A 20229-nucleotide genomic window follows, 5' to 3' on the forward strand; every position below is an offset into this window, starting at 1 on the left:
CAGTCTGCTAAGGGCTCTTTTAAATAAGGTTGGCTCCTTAGGAGTTCCTGTTGTGACTCAGTGGTAATGAACCCAACTAGTATCCACAAGAATGCAGGTTCGATTCCTGGCCTCTATCAGTGGGTTAAGGATCCAGCATTGCCGTGAGCTGCAGTGTAGTTCGCAGAAGTGGCTTGAATCCCACATTGATGTGACTGTGGTGTAGGCCAGCAGCTGAAGCTCCAGTTCAGCTCCTAGCCTGGGAACTTCCATATGCCATGGGTGCATCCCTAAAAAGACAATAAAATAAAATAAAATAAAATAAAATAAAATAAAATAAAATAAAATAAAATAAAATAAAATAAAATAAAATGAATCCGTTTCCCCAGGACTCAAGGAAAACCCTACAGTGGCAACCTTGGAGATGACAGACTCCCAGACACTGATTAGGACTCTGGAACAACAGGAGGAACATAACGCTTCCCCTCCAGGATCCAGGGAAAGTGAGCCCAGAAGACTAGGAACTCACCTTAAAGCAGACAAGCCTCGGTGCTTCAATCCACAAGACTGAGTGACCAAGAAGGAAAAGTGTGCTGTATGGAGCGGGGCTGCTCAAAACAGCTGCCAAACTCAGCCCTGGGGGACTTAATACACCGTCCTTAACAGGGAGCTGTAATCTCAGTCATAATAATCCTACCTTTGTGCAGAACTGCATAGTTTACAAAGCCCTTCCCAAAGAGTATGTTATTTGCTTCTCTCAGTGACAGGCGACAGATACTGCATTTATGCCCTCCTCTCCTTCTGCACCACCACTGCCCTAATTCAGGCCCTCATCATCTCTCAGTGGACTGTTATAACAACCTCCTAACTGGTCTCTCTGCTCCAATTTGCCTCCCTCTAATCCATTCTCTACACTGCAGCCAGAGTAATCTCTCTCACAAAGAAAGCTGCCCCCATCCATCCCTCCTAAAACCCATCAAGAGCTCCCCCTTGCACTTAGGATAAAATCCATATCATTAGCCCTGCCCATCAGGTCCCACATGATCCAACTCCTGCCTGCCTCTCCAGTTTCTTTTCTTTCCACTCTTCAAGCTGAACTCTAGAGTCTGGCAACACTAAATGGCTTAGGTTCCCTGCAAACCCTGTGCGATTTCTCACCCTTGCATCTTGATTTTTCTGGCTCCTCCCTGTACTGACATGAGCCTTTGGTTCCTGGTTTGCTATTTCCTCCTCAGCCCTTAAGGGCCAGCTCAAGCATTGCTCAACCTTTCTCAGTAACCACATGTGCACACACGTGTCCTCACATGCACGCGCGCGCACACACACACACACACACACATGAACACAGTTTGGCTACATCCAAACCATGTTATGCCTATCTCCATCATTGTACTCATCACAATGTACTGCCCTGATATATTACTATACCTGTCACTCTCACCAGGGTGTCAGCTCTTCCAGGGAAGGTCTATTGCATACTCATCTCTGTATCCAGGCACTAGTCTTGTGCCTGACATCTAGTGGCTCTCAATAAATGATTACTGAAGCATTGTTTCAACAAGCTTACATTTGAAACTAGGGAAACCAGTGCTCTCACAGCTTAAGAGATTTGTCCAGGATATAAACTAATAAATGAGAGAAATGAAAGGGCAGTCTAGGTCTGTTTGATGTCTTATACACTTCAAACTATTCCACACTACCTTCAAAGGGACCACAGATAATTTTGTGAGCTGAAAAAATTCTATCTCTTGAGGGAACTCTTCCCTTTTGTTTTTTACTTTTTTTTTTTTTGAATCTCAGATCCTTTTGAGAATCGGAGGAGAACCATGGACTTTTTCCCCCAGAAAAATGCACATACACACCAAATTTTGTATGTAACAGAAGAGTAGCTTAGTCAGGATAAGGTAGCTGTTGCTGCAGTAACAGAGACTGCAAAATCTCAGTGGACTAGCACAACTAAAGTTTAATTCTTACTCGTCAAATGGTTTGTGTGTCTTCAGGGACTCTCCTCAATCAGTGAGTCAGGGGTATAGGCTTCTTCCATCGTAAGACACTGTTATCTCAGCACATGCTTTTAAGTCAGGAGGACAGAAGAAAAGAGAAATGGAGAAGCACACTGGCTTTTCAGTGGTTCCGCATGTCTGGAGTAAATTGCAAAATGTCCACAAATTCCTTCCCACCTTGTAGGCACATTCCTTTGCAAAATGACCCTGTTTTTCCTGCTATCATCAGGTATTATCTATGTCTCATCTCTTGAAGTGGGTTTGGCCATTTCTTTGGCTGATGGGACAGTAAGACACCAACTGCAATCAGAGTCTCTAAAAGCACTTGTGCACTGGAGCTTGTGTGTTGGAGCCTCTGCTTTCTCGCAGCTCTTTGGAACTATGAGATCACCACACAAACGCCTTAGTCTTTTTGGAGACATGTGTTACCCCATCACTGTGGCCAACAGCCAGCACCTACAGATGAACAGAATGAATCCTCTAGCAGGTGAGTAAGGCCGTTCTGTATCAGCCAGCTCCCTGCCAACCCACTAACTGGCTAAAGTTGCATAGGTGAACACAAGCAAGACCAGCAAAACCACCCAGTTTAACTCAGACTTACTTGATGACCCAAAGAAGTTCAAGCTAATTAATGACTTGTTTTAAGCTACTAAGTTTGAGGCTTATTTGTTATGCAGCAAAAGCTAACTACTATAAAAATAGGTACCAGGAGTAGAGTGTTGCTCTAACAAAAACATGGAATTTGTGGCATTGATTGTGGAACTGGAGGCTAGAAAACTAGTTAGCAAAGTCTGGAAAAACAACGCTGTGAGTAGATCCGTAGAACTAAAGTTATAAATTCCTACATATAATTTAAAAGCCTGAAGACACATGACTGTTTAAAAAAGCTCTTTCCTGGTCAGAGAAAGCTATATCCAAAAAATGGTGAGATGTAATAATTGTGCTATATCTTTATCAGCCCTGGAACTTCCGAAGAGGAGGCTAAAGATTTGGAATTACAAAAAGAAGACTAAGAGTAAGAAAAAAAAAACTTGAATCTAGTCGTAGATTTTCTACTTAGCAACTATGGCACCAATTGTGGAACCTCATCTCAGAGGCATAGAAGATGTTTTTGTTGTCAAGATCAAACAAGATAATCTATGAGTAAAACTGTTAAATTGCTAAGAACCGTCCATGAAAAAATATGTATATTTGCACCACAGCCTGGGGCTGCAGTCCTCCCAGCATGATCTCGAGTGAGTGGCACCTGACACCACCAGGGGGCGCTATGAGGTTGGAATTCCAGGAGTCCCACTGGAACCTGGAATCAACTTTAGGAGAGTCAACTGTAAGGCTTTCTTGAGAAAGAGACATTATTATGAAATGAGGAGTTCCCGTTGTGGCTCACTGCAAGTATCTATGAGGACTCAGCTTCAATCACTGGCCTCACTCAGTGGGTTAAACATCCGGTGTTGCTGTGAGTTGTGGTATAGGTCGCAGATGCAGCTGGGATTTGGCATTGCTGTGGCATAGGCTGACAGGTACATCTCCAATTCGACCCATAACCTGGGAACGTACATATATGCCTCAGGTGCATCCCTAAAAAAACAAAAGAAAAAAAATTAAATGTAAGTAATGAGTCATATTTAGCCACATGGTACATATTCTGGGCAGAGGGAACAGCGTGCACAAAAAATGAAGAGGTGAGTGAGCATACGGTTCATTCATGTATCTCTCCTCGCTGAAATTTGTGGCTTCCTCCATGAATCCTTCAGGTTTAGGAGGTAGAAAAAGAACCCGATCTTGTAAGGATGTGGCTTCTCTTAAATGCAGGCATGCATGAGAGGACGTGGATCTTTCTTGAAAAGCAATTTTCTGCTTGTTTACAAATGATTAACTACCACAATCAATTGTGTCAAAGTTCAGGTCACTGCATCCTTTGGGACAACGATGAGATGGTGCCTTGAGCTTAGGATAGTGATAACTGGAGCGCGCACAGAATGGTCTGAGAGCAGAGCTGTGTTCTGTGTTCTGGGCACAATTAATGTGAAGGGTCTTCTGCCCTATGTGGCTTTTCATCCAATCCCCTTGCTACTCTTCCTCATTTGCACTCTCCCCTCCAGCCCAGCTTCTTCTGCAGACACTTGCAACCTGTGTCAGGAGGTAAGGGAAGGGCTTAATGTTTTATATAGTCAAACTTCAAAACAACCTTATGACGTAGATTCATGAGTTATGGTCCCCACTTTGCAGATGAAAAATAGTCTCAGGGTAATTAGGCGGCTTGTTCAAGGAAATCAGATCCAGTCAGTGGTCTTCCTACCAGCCCACCCTCAAGTCACCTACTGCCTCTCCCCTCCAAGAGCCCTCACCTACACCTGCAAGATCAACAGAGACCGGGCAGTCATTGGCCATGTTCCTCCAGCTCTTTATGGGCTGCAGATTGGTTTTGTAAATGCCAGATTCATGCAATTTGTACTTTACCTTGTTGATTCTAAGGAGTCAGTGATGAGGGTGCATTTGAGAGCCTGGGGCATTTGTCTGTGAGTTGGCACCATGCCTCTTTCCCACCAGACTCCTGTGCTTCTCACCACAGGCAGGGTGGATAACATCTCCAGGCTGGGAGTGGGGGCTGACACTCTGTGTCCACGATGGAACTGAAAAATGTGAAGACAGCCACCCCACATCTGGTCATAGGCAATCTGGGAATCGTTTCTAGAGTTATCAGGGTGAACATCTGCTGGGATTTACCACTTCAAGAGACCCTAGAATCACATTTTTCTTTCTTGCAGTTCCATGGTGCAGCCACACAGAAACAAGATAGCAATTGGCATGCTCTTCAGAATAATGAAAAGATGAAGGGGAATCACTCTTCCAAGCTCAACTAAAACAATGTTGACTCACCCTACGTGAGTGCTCCTGCCTTTGCTATGCTCAGCCCCAGAGAAAAGTCCTATAACCTTTAACATGGGAGAGGTGAAAGGTGAAGGGCAAAGGTATTTATTGAGCTATTTTTCATGTGCTGCTATCACTGTGGCTCTCAGGATTTATCAGCAAATGCTGGAGACAAATGTTACATCTATCTGGTACCAATCGTCTATTATATTTCACTTCTCAACAAGGTCAGGGCAGCCATCTATTGCTCCCTAAATATAATAAAGTCCTACATAAGGTATATAATAATAACAACACATTTTGGTAAAGTGATCTCTTACAGTTATCATTTTTATGATGCCTATTTGTGAAACATTGTCACACTTAACTATCTTATCTGACCTTCCTGACCCTGAGAATTAGGGAGGCATAGCCCTCTCGATTTTACATAGGAGGAAACAGAATCAAAAACAGTCAATAAAATATAGCTCACTTACAGAAAGACCACATAGTATATGGCAGGTACTGTTCAAATTGTTTCAAATATTTAGATTTATCTAATTTTCATGACAGCCCTCTGAGGTGGGGTGGTACTTTTATTATCTCTATTTTGTAGACAAAGAAACTCAGGCCCAGAGAGGTTAATAATTTGCCCTGGATCACACAGCTGGTTAAAGATACAGAGAGAATTCGATCTCAGGTCAACAGGCTCTAGAACTCTTAGCATCTAACTGACTTACTCAAAATCACAGAGCTAGAAGGAGCAAACTTATTCAGAGCCTGGCCTGTCTGACTCCAGACCCTGCATTCTGCTTAGTAATAATAGCACATGTCTCAGTGCCCAAAGGAGCCTGTTCTAAGCACTCTGCTTATGTGCATCATTTGATGGTCAGCACTTGCCAAGTGAGGAGGCTGAGGCATAGAGGTAAAGTGACTTGCCTGAGGTCCCAAAGCTGGCAAGTGGTAGAGAAAGGATTTGAACCTAGGCAGTCTAGACCTGGAGCCCACAATCCTTACTACCTCACTAACTGCCCATCCTTTCAGCTGCTCACTCAAAACTCTGTTACACATGAATGCAAGATAAGCTGCAGAGTTCCTGACGTGGGGAAACACCTCTATGGAGTGCTGGGACAGAGGTTGGATCCCCAGCCTGTTGCACTGGATGAAGGATCTGGAGTTGCTGCAGCTGTGGCATAGGTCCCATCCTGGAATCCCATCCCTGGCCAGGGAACTTCTATATGCTGCAGGGTGGGGGGGGGGGTGGGAAAAGAAAGAAAAGAAAGCATTATCTTTAAAAGACCAAAATAAAAAAAATTATTATGACAGACCTTTCCATCAAAAAAAAAAAAGGAAAAGAGAAGAAAATGTTATTTTTTAGAAAACAAAAACAAAAAAATTGTGATAGAGCTTTCCGTCATTCTCATTGCTTTCTGGAGTAACTGATAAGTTTTCTGTCTGTGCAAAGTCTAATAAGGCATTTCTGATCACTGGTGGTTTTGTTTACTCTGCCAAACTGTTTGCTCTCTGGGGACGGAAGCTGACGGTAGCATTCCCTGTGCAGGTTCTTCATGGATCCATGAGCCTCAGTCAGATCTCCTGTCGCATAGAAAAAAATGAAGACATCTGGGACGTGGGCTTGGAGGATGCCGGTAAAGCTGTTTCTTCTCTGTGCTGCCCTGGGATGTCTCAGTTTACCTGGCTCCAGGTAGGTGGCAGTTCCAAGTGATCCCCTCATCAATAATAGGACAGGGAATATGAGGCCACATAATTCTGGCCCTCTCCTTGTCACATGCCTTTTGAATAACGAGCATCTCTTGATGCAATTTGCATGCATCTGATAAAATGATATCACCAACTCCTCAGGTTATTGTGGCACCCAGCGACTGACTTCAACAAAAGTTCCTATAGGACACTGACATGTTTAAATGTATTTTGTCATGCTGAGAAGAATAGGATACTTGTTCTGTATTCTGAACAAAGCTTCGGTGTGATTCTTTATGCAAATGATTTGTTATGTATGGAGAAAAAAAGCCAATTCATAGCAATGATATTAATATGAGAATGACCCACTTGTTCATCAGCCTAAACTCTTTGTTCTCAGGCGCTCTCTCTCTCTCTCTCTCTCTCTCTCTCTCTCTCTCGCTCGCTCTCTCTCTCGCTCTCGCTCTTGCTCTCTCTCTCTCTTGCTCTCTCTCTCTCTTGCTCTCTCTCTCTCTCTCTCTCTCTCACACACACACACACACACACACAGAGGCATTTCAGATGTTCCTGGCAGTTAAGCTCACTGATACATTTCATCATTATTTTGGTATTGGTGTTAATCGGAGGCAAAAATCTAAAGAAAATATCGGAGTTGAAAACTCAAAATTAATTTGAGTAAAAGTTCAAACTTGGGATCCAATGAAAGATGCACTAGTGACATAGCAATTGGGAAAAGCTGCTGCCATGAGAGAATGGTGCTATCATCTGTCCTAGGCTCCTAGTGGGAAGAAGGACTAGTTGAGGCTGTTTCTCTTACTCATTCCATAAAAGCTGGGTGAGCACTGCCTCTGATGGGAGGAGCATCTAGTACTCATTGTACCCATTGGGCTTTGCTGAGCCCTCCACCCCATTGGGCACCACCCCTGGACCAGGGAAATGAGTATTCCCTACCCATTGGGAACTCAATGACTAATTACAATTATCAAGAATCTCCACCTGGCCCTGAGAAGAACGAAGCTGCCAAGACTTTCCTTGTGCGTGCTCTGTGACCATTGGAATCCAAGGAAATGTGTCTGAAAGGAGGGTTTAAAGGGATCGTAGCAATCCTACCCACACATGAACCCCTGTGTGAGGCCCCTGGTCAGGCTCTGAGGATACAGAGACGAATAGGACACAAGAGGTGCCTGTTCTCCTGGAGAAAAGCAACACGTGAGCACAGACTATGTACTGTTGTAAGAGATGATACAGGAACGGGCAGGAAACAGGAGAGGAAGTGATCAGCTTTACCAGGGATGGTGTCTGGAAAGGCTTCCGGAAGAGATGATGGTCAAGCTGAATCTTTACATAGGAATTGGTGTTTGCCAAATGGCCAAAGGGTGAAGGGTATTCTGGCCGAGGAAGCAGCAGAGACAGGGACATGGAAATGAGAGCGCCTCGCTTGTTCCTGAAGCTGCATATCTAGGTCAAGATGGGGAACTTCCAGAGACAGGAGAGAGTAGAAGTAGGAATCAGATTGTGGGAGGAGCTGAGAGGGCACTGATACACCTGCTAAGGAGCTTGAACCTTATCCTCTAGGCAATGAGGAGACATTGAAGGGTTTTAAGCAAAGGATGGACACGGTCACTTTTATAATTAGGAATTTCACTCCGAGGTAGGGAGTGGAGGTGTCGGTGGGTGAGTGTAGACAACAGGTCGGGAAACCTTGCTTAATTCTCAATCCAATGTCAGGAGATGGGTGTTATCCCTACTCATACGATGTGAAAGGGCATATGGGTCCTCAGAGAGAAGAGATTCATTCACATTTTGTGAGTCTCAAACCCATATCTGAATCAAGGTTAATGCTCTGGCCTCTACCCAGGATTCCCATGGGGCGGTGCTGAACATGGCATGATTTGAATTTCATCCAAATGGATTGCAGAAGTGGAAGACTAGCCTTCACTTCTGCAGCAGAAAACTGCTGAAACTCCCTTCATATAAGCTAAGTAAGATTTCCATTTTTAGTTGAGCTTTTGACCAAGTCAGATGAAATACCCATCTCATCATAAGACCTATGTTTGTTTATTGCCACTCTGTGCCAGGCACTTAGATATACTAGGTCCAGTCCTCACAGCTCTTTGAGGTTAAGTGCTGTTGTTTATAGTTTACAGAGAGAGAAACTGAGATTTGGAGAGAAAATGTAACTATCCCAAGTCTCTTCATTTAATACATAACAGAATATGGATTCAAATCCAGTTTTTTTTTTCCCCTGGTTCCAGAGCCCCTGTATGTCTCTGCATCTTTCTGCCTCTCTCTAATGCATTTTCCCCTCTCCATCTGCATTGTGGATCTGCCTTGCTAACTCCTGGGCCATTTCTCTATCTCTGGACCACACCTTTGTTGCCTTGAGATGTTGCTTTAAATTTTACGTCCGCAGCAGTGAATGGCAGAGAGAAGAGAAATTGAAAATCTGCTACCCAGAAGCTGCCCCTTCCAGCAAAGAGGAAGGATGCTATTTGCAAAGAGGATGCAGCTACCTAACAAATAGTGTGTAACAAGAAAGTTGTCGTGACAGGGCATTTCTACAGAAAGCCAAAATATATTGATGCACCCGGTCTCTCTAAGCGGATGGCTTGCAATTTACTGCTGACCTAATCCTGCTGTCCACAGTGGATCCATCTTTATTTTGATCAGAGACTCCTGTTAGAAAGAGTGGGAGCCAGGGCCCCAGTGAAATATGTCCTTATGCTGGCAACAGCATTCCATGCAACTCAAGGAATGGTAGGTACATCCGTGCCTATCCTTACATAGAAGGATACGTGCCAAGGACTTGTGGAAGGGTGTTTGCTGTAGCATTATTTGCAGTGGCAAAATACTGAGAAAATATGAATATCCTTCAAAAAGAAAAAGAACAAATTGCATGCAATGTGTGTCTTAGAATGCAACATCTAGATGAAAGGAAGGAACAAGATCTCTTTATGTGACCACGCTGGATCCTTAATCCACTAAGCCATCTGGGAACTCCAGGATCTCTTTATGAATCAAAAGAGATAGGCCAGGAAAACAATGTAGATTGACAAAAGCAAGTTACAGAATACTATGTCCAGTATGAGTAAAGCACATAAAAGCAATGCTAACTAGTGTGTCCGTATGAAAATATGTAAAACATTTAAAAGACTGGAAGGATATACACAAAATTCATGACAGTATCCTCTGAAGAAGAGGAGAGGAAGGAGTTCCTGTCATGGCTCAGTGGAAAGGAATCTGTAGCATCCATCAGGACGCAGGTTCAATCCCTGGCTTTGCTCAGCAGGTTAAGGATCTGGCATTGCCGTGAGCCATGGTGTAGGTCACAGATGTGGCTCGGATCTGGCGTTTTTGTGGTTGTGGCTATGGCGTAAGGCTGGCGGCCACAGCTGCGATTTGACCCCTATCCTGGGAACCTCCATATGGCCCTAAAAAGACCAAAAAAAAAAAAAGGCAAAAAAACAAAGGAGAGGAAAATGGAACTGGAGCTGGTGAGAAAAACATAGATGTCAAATTTATAAGGTTATTTTTTACTTAAAAAAAACTTGAAGGAAGTGTTCCAAAATGTTAACGAACAATTGCCAGCCCTGAGTTGTGTGTACATGAGTATTTATTATTTTGTTTTCTGTACTTCCCTGGACATGTTTAGATTTTCAACATTAAAAACATACCGAGGATTTTGAATGATAGAAGTCAAGTCACTTAGTTAGAACATCTATTGGGTTTATTTCTGTAACTTCACAGCATGAAGGCACATGTCATAATAACCATACACAGAGGCCCGACCGCCCCTGTTCTCTGTCGGGTCCGTTCTAGTCCCAGGAATTAAAGATGCGATTTAATGCTAGCCTTGCTTCCAGATTTGCATTTTACAGTACTAATAAACCACACACATCTTAGCCAATGTAATTTACAAACATACTATTTATTTAGCTGATGACTTCATTATATTGCCACCTAATGAAAATTGGGTGCAAAAATGAGAGATCTGGTGGTTATAACTACTTTTTACCAAGTTCCTTCTACAAGCGACCATCTTGCCCATTAACAGGCTCTGAAATCTTGGAGAAGAAAATAATTGCAACCCTTAATATAGCGTGTGTGCACATTACTTATCTACTCAGTCTCCCGGTGCATTGGGTGGGTAGTTGCTAAGAACACAATGTAACTGTTTTTTAGTGGAAGCAAGAAGAGGATACCCTGCAGAGCTGTCAAATACATACTCAGGAGAAGCCAAATCACAGACAGTATTGTTTTGTCAGACCTGGGCAAATGAGTAGATAAGAGCACATTCTGACGCCCCCCCCCCCCCACCAGTGTGCAGCATCCCCCCTCAAGTAACCACTTTAAAGTATCCACCGGTGGTTTCCAGTAGAGTCTCTGACCTTTTGTTAAAGATCCAACTTTACTAGGCAATTGATTTTTGCTGGTCTCTGGGGTGGTCCTGGAGATGGATTTCACTGTAGTTAATATTATCCTCTTTTTAGGACTTTTGCCAAGTGAGAATGTATTGGTAATGACCTTGTCTGGAGTGAGGTACTATATATGGGAGATGATGGAAACTATGTGCCGCTCTCCCTAATGACTCAATCTTAGACACAAAGATGCAAGAGTTCCTGCGAGGAGATGGGCGACTGCAGGCTGTCCTGGTTCCCCGCCAGGCAGCATGGCACAATGGACACAATACAGACACTAGCGTCGAAGAGACCCCGGCTCAGACCCCGGCAGCACCAAATACCAGCTGCATGACTGTCGGTCATTTGCCTCGTCTGTCCAGGTGGCATTGCTCCATCGCTGTCTTCTAGCATTGCTGGCAGGACCAGATGAGATGGCAGGGGTTAAACATCTCACACAGGGCCTGACACGCCCTGGGCACTCAACAAATCGTCATTCTCTTTCTCTTTTCTTCTCCCTTTTTAGTCTTTAAAAGAAACACAAATTACAAAGACCGTTACAGCTATACTCTCTGTCAGTTAGAAGAAAAATAGAAATTATAATATGCCATCATATTACACATGGGGTAACCAGAGGCATAGGCAGATTAAATAACATGCCCATTTAGTCCCTCTTTTATTCAATGTCCCGCGAGTGCCAGCAACACAACAAAAATTGTTGCCCTATCTGGTAGACAGAATTCAGGTCTCATGTTGCTGGATTGCTGTTGTGCTATCATCTGCTCGCCCATCCCCCTGCACTGGCCTCACCCCATCTCCCACTTACCTCTAAGTATTCCTGGCCCTGGCCTGGCAGGCGCCAGGCACTCCTGGTCTGCTGGTGGTGCTGAGGTTCCCCAGGGGCTTATCCTTGGCCAGCGCCCCTCAAGACCAATCCTATCCTCTCCCATAGCTTTTCACAATTAGATGTGTATCTCCAGTTCGTATCTCTCTCCTGTAGTTCCCAAACCACCTAGGAACTATTTATTGAATGTCTTTGCAGAAGTGTCCCACAGGCACCTGGAACTCAACATGCCCCAACTACATCTTCCTGGACAAGTTTCTTCGCTCCTGTGTCCCCCACTCACCCACACACTCAAACTAGAAACCAGCAACAACCTAACTCCTTTCCTCTTTCTAACCCACACTCCCATCCAATTACTCATCACTGTCTACCCATTCCACCTGAGAAAGGTCTCGTAAGCCTGTCTTCCCCATTCTCTTGCCCCTAAACACTGCAGTAGCTCAGGCTCACATCACTCATTGGTACTGAAACTGACAGCACTTATGACTTGAACCCAAGCAGAACCCAGACTGGGACTTTAACCCACAGGTCAGGACTTGAACTCAGCCAAGACCCAGACTGGAACTTGAACCCACGGTTTTTAAAATGAGAATCACTCAGCCAATGTCTGAACTTACTGAGGCTTAGATTCTTTGTGCCTCAGCAGAGAAGGAATTCAGCGAGAGACAAAATGATAGGCAAGAAATAGATTTATTAAGATGCTTGTGGAGTTCCCATCATGGCTTGGTGGTTAAAAAAACCAGACTAGTGGAGTTCCCGTGGTGGCGCAGTGGTTAACGAATCCGACTAGGAACCATGAGGTTGCGGGTTCGGTCCCTGCCCTTGCTCAGTGGGTTAACGATCCGGCGTTGCCGTGAGCTGTGGTGTAGGTTGCAGACACGGCTCGGATCCCGCATTGCTGTGGCTCTGGTGTAGGCCGGTGGCTACAGCTCCGATTCAACCCCTAGCCTGGGAATCTCCATATGCCGCGGGAGCGGCCCAAGAAATAGCAACTACAACAACAACAGACAAAAGACAAAAGACAAAAAAAAAAACAACAGACTAGTAACCATGAGGTTGGGGGTTCGACCCCTGGCCATGCTCAGTGGATTAAGGATCTGGCGTTGCCATGAGCTGTGGTGTAGATTGCAGACACTGCTTGGATCTGGTGTTGCTGTGGCTGTGGCATAAGCCAGCAGCAACAGCTCTGATTCGACCCCTAGCCTGGGAACCTCCATATGCCATGGGCGTGGCCCTAAAAAAAAGAAAAAAGACAAAAAAAAAAAGATGCTTGTGAGAGATACAAGTGGGCAGGCAAGAAGGCTCTGCCTCGAGGATTAGGTGGGGCTACAGTTTTATAATCCAGGGGAAATAGGGATGGGAAAAGACTGCCTCTTCCTCTTTCTTGAGTAGTAGCTCCTCCTTGGTATCTGGTAAGAGAGTATTTGACCCTATAAGCAAACTAAGACTGTCATGGTGCTTATTCAAATCAGCAGATGGGTGGCCCTTAAACTCCTGCCTGTGATCTGAACCTGAATGCAGGCCTTACCCCATCTCCCACCCAATAACCTGAAGCATATTTCGTGCCTCCACTAGTCAAGCAAGCCTGCCTCATTCTGATGGCCCTTCTGAGCAATCACTAGCCCACAGTGATCTCCCAAAGCTCCCCAGGCCCCCCTCTCCATCCATGGTCCCCCACTGGGACCCCCACAACCACCCATGTAACCATCCTCCTCCAACCCTATCAGTACCACAGCATGAGTCTCCTACCTGCCTTTCCTGCCCTGGGCTCTCCCCACCTCCATCCAGCCTTCACTTTGCAGCCACATTGGTCCTGCTTAAAACCCTGGCCTACTAGATAAAGTCCAGAAGAACTTAAGGCATGTTTCTCTTTTCCTATCCAAGGACAAACTTGAGTTCCAGAAGGCAAGACCTGTGTCTTGTATTTCTCTGTATTCTCTGTAGCACAGTATTCTGAATGCGGTGTGTTCTCCGAAAAAGTTTCATAGACTCATAATGTGAAAGGACACTTTAAATACAACCTACTTCAAACCTCTCATTTTCCAGAGGATAAAGCAGAAACCCAGAGATGTCGAGGGTATTGCTTGAGGTCATACATCTAGCTGTGGTTGTAATCCCTGCATATCTAGAGCACTTTACCATTTATAAACTATTTTCACGCATATTTTCTTACTTAATCCTAGATATAGCCTTATGAGGTAGATAGGATCTTATTCTAGGTAAGAAAAGTGAAGCTCACCCAAGCTGAGACACCAGACCACACTACCCAGCTGCTGATGGACTGTCTTCTGATCAGAGTTCAGTACTCTTTTGACCATAGCAAACCATAATGTCAGGCACTTGCTGGGTGTTCAGTAGATATTTGTTGGATGAATTAACCCACATTTGAATGATAAACTAATAGCCTCGCATAAGTGAGCAAATATGTTATTTATTGACTGGGCCGATTGGTGGTTGGATGTATGCCTGATTCCCTTCTAACACTTGACTCTCTTCTCGATGATGACCTTTTAGAGGTGAGAGGCCACACTCTCTGGAGTCAAATGCAGTCAACGAGAGCCTTGGCAAGAGTAGACAGACACGGAGTGTGGATGTCACCTTGACGCCTATTGATTGTGAACTGTCCAGCTGGTCCTCCTGGACCACGTGTGATCCCTGTCAGAAGAAAAGGGTAGGTACGCAGGACCTGGGAGACCTCTCGGCTTCCAGGAGCCCTCATCTTCAGCAAGATTGGCTTCGACACTACTGACAGTGCCTAGATCATACCAGGACCTTGATAAATGTTGGCTGATTTAACTAATGGATTCTATTCCTCTGTGCTTCCAAAGAGCAATCAGACTCTTTCTTTGAGGCTTGTCTGTCCTGGCTCCCTTTAGTAGCTTCCTATTTGGGCTTCTTGCTTCCAACCTTTTTCTTTTAATCCATCTTTCATGGTGCAACCAGGGAAGCTCTTGAAAACAGAAGTGTGGTTGGTCTTTCCCCAACTTGAAATCATTCAGTCAATGCACAATCCTTAGGATCAAGTCTAGAGTCCTGGTATTCAAGGCCCCCCATGCCCCAGACCTGGCCAACATCTCCACAGAAAGTCCCACACTCATGTATTTCTCTATTTCACACTCTTGCTCTGCCTTTATTCATGCTTCTTTCTCATGCTGGAGTAACCTTCCCACCTCTTTCACCAGCTGACACCTACTCATAATCTGAAACTTTGTTGAGAGGCCCTTTTGAGAACGTTTCCCTGACTTCTCACTTGCCCTTAGGTAGACACCCTTTTATGAACTGCAATTGTTCCTTACTCCTCCTGTATCCCAGCATTCATCACTTGCTTTCCTTTTATCATGTGCCTTTCCATTAAACTGTGAGTGCTTCAAAACTTATTCAGGAGTGCCCATCGTGGCTCAGTGATTAACCCAAGTGGTATCCCTAAGGACATGGGTTTGATCCCTGGCCTCTCTCAGTGGGTTAAGGACCCGGCGTTACTGCTAGCTGCAGTATAGGTTACAGATGTGGCTTGGATCCGGTATGGCTATGGCTGTGACTGTGGTGTAGGCCAGCAGCTGCAGCTCTAATTTGACCCCTAACCTGGGAACTTCCATATACCACAGGAGTAGCCCTAAAAAGGAAAAAAAAAAAAAAAAAAAAAAAGCTTTAAATGGTGATATCTCACCTGAAAAGAATAATATAGTAAAAAATGATGGTAATGTATGTGAGTACACCCCACTGGAGTTTTGCAGTGCCCAACCTTTGCCACTGTATGAGGTGCTCTTGAGTAGACAGTGACCCAACTATTTTAATCTCTAAAATTGGCACAATAAGAGTTCCTGCTGTGGCTCAGCAGAAACGAACCCGACTAGTATCCCTGAGGATGCAGGTTTGATCTCTGGCCTTGCTCAGTGGGTTAAGGATCCAGTGTTGCCATGAGCTGTGGTGCAGGCCAGTGGCTCTGATTTGACCCCTAGCCTGGGAAGCTCCATATGCTGCAGGTGCAGCCCTAAAAAGATGAAAAAACAAAATAAAACAAAACAAAACGAACAGCAGCAACAACAAAAAAAAACCATCTTTTCTTCAAGTCTGTTTCTTTAGTGTATAGGCCAATGCCTGGCTTATAAGGGGAGGGGTGCTCCATAAATATATGTTGTTTGGTCTCATTATATTTCCTGACATCTAAGGAAGGGAGGATAATGGTTACACCTCTGTTAGGCAGGTGGGTAAAGAGAAACCCAGAGCAGGCAAGTGATTCCTCAGGGTCATCTAATAGCAAATGCAGACCTTGAAATCAGGCCCCTGGCTTCTTGTCTAGCATTCTCCCAAACAAAATACACAATCTCTGCAGTATTTGTTCTTCGTGCTCCCTTGTCATGAGAAGGCTGACCCAGGATCCAGCTCTACGAACGGCTGAACAGTTTTAAGTGTCATAAAAAGAGAATGGTTCCCATTTCTCCAGCTCCTTGGGAATCCAAACCAACCATGGGCTAGTACCCTAAAGAGGCAATGGAAGTAGGCCCAGGACAATTATATGCTTAATGCTTAATTGGATCAACGTTGGAGAGCCAAGCAGGACCATTCAGTCCCCAGGCAGGATTTATTGCTGACATTATCAACATCGATCCAGTTATCTGGGTAATTGCTTCATCTGCACCATAAACCAGGAAGACTCAGCGTGGGTTATCTGTCCATCCACCCACTCACCCAGCTGGAGCTTTCCACTCAGACTTTGCTGCATTCTTTCCCTCAGTGGGTATCACTGCCGTCTGCAGGGTCAGTGGCTGGGAGTTTGTCAACCTTTCCACTGAAATTGGGAGACGTCTTCCTCCCATTATCTCCACACTCCTCTAACCCATCTTGTCTCTGGTGCCTGGGACCACTTGTCCAGCGTCTTCTTTGCAGACCGTATCCCTGTCCTGCCAGCCTCTGCTTTCCAGGAAGAAAGACTCTCAGTAAATGCAAAGGAGCATGAGTGGATGTTTGTCTGTTTCTATTCTAGATCTCCAGATACCATGCAAGTAATACCTGTGGCTGGTTAACATGTCAATCTGCAAAGGTGCTACTATCGTGGTTTTCCCCCTGAGGGGGGCACCAAACTAGCATTTGGAAGCCACCCAAGTCTGATCACTTCCTTTGCAGTGGTTTCTCTTTGCCCCATAATGAACTAAGAAATCCAGTCTTAGGCCCAAGAAGCCCTGCCTTACCAGCTCTGGGCTACACATCCCCCCATTCTCTCTCCTTCACTTTTGTGTGTGTGTGTGTGTGTGTGTGTGTGTTTTAGGGCCACACTCTCGGCGTGTGGAGGTTCCCAGGCTAGGGGTCCAATTGGAACTACAGCTGCCAGCCTAGCCATAGGCACAGCAACACGGGATCCAAGCCGTGTCTGTGACCTACCCCATAGCTCAGGGCAGTGCTGGATCCTGACCACTGAGCGAGGCCAGGGATTAAACCCGCAACCTCGTGGTTCCTAGTAGGATTCATTTCCACTGCACCACATGGGAACTCCTCTCTGTCACTCTTTATTCCACCTGGGATGAATTTCTCTTTCTTTCCTGGAGCAAGGCACACACTCTCTAGATGCTTGGCCTTGGCACAATTCCCTCCCTGCGGATTTCCCTTCTCTCCCCTCCTCACACCAGCTCTCCATGTTTGCCTGATATTTCTCCTCATCCGTAGGGGCTCAGTTTAGATGTCACTGCCCTTTCTTCTAAGTCTGCACTGGGTTTCCCTCTGAGTTGATGGAGCACTTTGTCCTTCCCCTGTCCCAGTACCCCTCACACTGTGTCGTCACTGCCTGGTGTTTACCAGCATCACCACTGCCACCATCTGCCACCCCACTGTGGGCAGCCGAGAGGCTGTGATTATGCTCCAGCACAGACAAGGATAAAGGACACCTATCTTCTTCAGCATTGGGTGGCTCAATCAATATTTTGGAAATGCAGTCAATATTTCTGGAATAAACATAAAGGTCGAAATAGAGAAATAGTGGCTGCTAAAAATTATTCACAATTAAAAAGAAAGATAAGCACAAGAAAACGAGTACTTAGCTGTATACCAGACCACATAATGAGACCACACATATAATTGAAACTCCATAACTGTGCATTTAGGTAGTTTACTATCCTCATTTTATAGATTCGTAAATTGAAATCACAGTGCCTGAGGAATTTACTCAATATCACAGAACTAGAAAGTGCTAGAGTCAAGTGTGGCTCCAAAGTGCATGCTTTTGCATTATAAGCTACTTAGTATGTGAGAATACTTTTTTTTCTTTTTAGAGCTATACCCGGAGCATATCGAAGTTCCCCGGGGCCAGGGGTGGAATCATAGCTGCAGCTGCTGGCCTACACCACAGCCACATCAATGCCAGATCCGAGACACATCTGCAACCTATGCTACAGCTTAGCAGCACTGCCAGATCCTTAACCCACTGAGCAAGGCCAAGGATTGAACCTGCATCCTCACAGGGACCACAAGGGGAACTCTGTAAATGATAATACTTGAATCAACACATTGGAGTAATCAAGCTGAGAGACTGTGGTTTTGGGTTATTGAACTAGCTACATCAACTCATTTACTACCTTTGGACTCCAAAGCCCATGATTTCCCCACATTCCGTGCATCTTTACTGATCACTGTGGATGCAGAGATCGAAGATAAAGTCCCTGGCCTCAGAGAGCTCTCAGTCTAGTTGAAATAGGCAAACAGGCAATTGCAATATAGATCCTTAAGTGTCTCCCTCAGCTCCCCACGTGCCTGAGGCTCTGCTCCTGGCTTACCTTGCTCCTCTCTGTTGCAGTACAGACATGCCTCCTTGCTCCGGCCCTCTCAGTTCCATGGGGAACCGTGCCACTTCTCTGACAAGGAAGTTGAAGACTGTGTTTCCAACAGACCATGCCGAAGTCAAGTGCGATGTGAAGGCTTTGTGTGTGCACAGACAGGTATGAAGGGAGTGGGAAGGAAAAGATGTCAAGTGATGTTGGAGACCCATGATGATGGAAGACTGGCCATTGCCTAGAGCTCAAGATCAGGGCCAAGAGCCAGGCTAGGAGGCCTCCTTGTCCTCCTTGACCTTCGTTTGCATGTATTATTTCATTAAAAAAAAAAAAACAATAGAGTAGATGTTAATAGTATCTCCATTTTACAAATTGAGAAATTGAGACTTGGAGAAGTTATCTGCCCAAGATTATACAGCGGGTAAGTAGAGGAGCTACAGTTCAGAATTTGAGGGTTCCCATTACATTCACTGACATTAAGGACACCAAAGTACGTGTACCAGAACCAGAAATCCTGAGTCACATCTTATTCTCATTTGATATGCAAGATCTTTGCAGACTTTGAGCTCTGCTGGTTTTCTTGCAGGTTTGGGGCTAAATACAATGTAGCAAAGCCTACAACAGTTAAATATAGTATGTATTCATTTATCTCTGAAATGTCTTGGGTGAGATAGTCTCTGTCTTGTGCATTTCTGTATCACCAGATTCAGCATAACCTGTTAATTCAGTAAAACTTTTTTTTTTTTTTTTGCTTATTTTAGCCGCACCTGCAGCATATGGAAGTTCATAGGCTAGGGGTCGAATCAGAGCTGCAGCTGCCAGCCTTTGCCACAGCCACAGCAACGCCAGATACTTAACCCACTGAGCAAGACCAAGGAGCTAACCCACATCCTCATGGATACTCATTCGTAACCCGCTGAGCCACAATGGGAACTCCAGGTAAAATTTTTTTGATTAAAGGAAAGAATAAAAGGACAGCTGGATGGGCAGACAGAGGGAAGGAAGGTGCACACAAATGAATAATCAATCACCAGCTGCAAAACTAAGTAAACACTTGTCTTTTCAACTCATTCTCTAGCTAATTCAGGCAAACATGTATGCCTCTCTGTTTCTCCAAGGCTCTAGCAAAAATAAGAGTATTTTGATCTAAATTATCTAGATGGGAGTTGCAACTCTCTACTTTCACTGTAACCATGTGGATTGGGCTTAGGGATCTTTCCAGAAAGAATTAGGGATTCTAAGAGTAATTTCTAGGGCTTATTGCAAATGCAAAACTCCATGCAATAAATATGAAGGACTTTTACAGTGTGTCCATGGACTCATTATGACCAGTGTTCCATGATTCTGACCAAAGCCATAATGATTATTCGGCAAGGTTTTAATTTAAATGCCTTGTAAGAAACATTTGAAGACCAGATTGTTACTCTTCTGCCTTTAATACCTTAAGAACATTGGTTCAAAATGACCAGACACATCTAAGGAAAGTCACCTGTCTTACAGGCTTTGTTCCCCAAGAATATACAAATGAGAGAAGTCAGGTCAATGGGGGAAAAGGATTAAAAGGAAGCAGAGGTGCTGCGAATAATTTTAAACATATAGTCCACGTATTTTTACTACCTAAAAATAGTCCAGATGGCTCTGGTTTTGAAGGCAGTGTGGTTTAGTTTGTGGGAGAGTTATGATGAGAAAGCTTT

At 44.7% G+C, this 20229-nt stretch overlaps 1 protein-coding gene across 1 annotated transcript in view; it reads left to right on the plus strand.

The window, feature by feature from the left end:
- Positions 1–6408: 6408 nt before the first annotated feature.
- C8B (complement C8 beta chain) overlaps positions 6409–20229 on the plus strand; it is a 43951-nt gene continuing 30130 nt past the window's right edge. Inside the window, 3 exon segments of the mRNA XM_047792370.1 lie at positions 6409–6537; positions 14289–14445; positions 18559–18700. Coding sequence (XP_047648326.1) covers positions 6446–6537; positions 14289–14445; positions 18559–18700 — 391 coding nt within the window. The 5' untranslated portion in view covers positions 6409–6445.

The sequence above is a fragment of the Phacochoerus africanus genome, chromosome 8 (assembly GCF_016906955.1).
Source record: "Phacochoerus africanus isolate WHEZ1 chromosome 8, ROS_Pafr_v1, whole genome shotgun sequence".
In the NCBI taxonomy this organism is placed as follows: domain Eukaryota; kingdom Metazoa; phylum Chordata; class Mammalia; order Artiodactyla; family Suidae; genus Phacochoerus; species Phacochoerus africanus.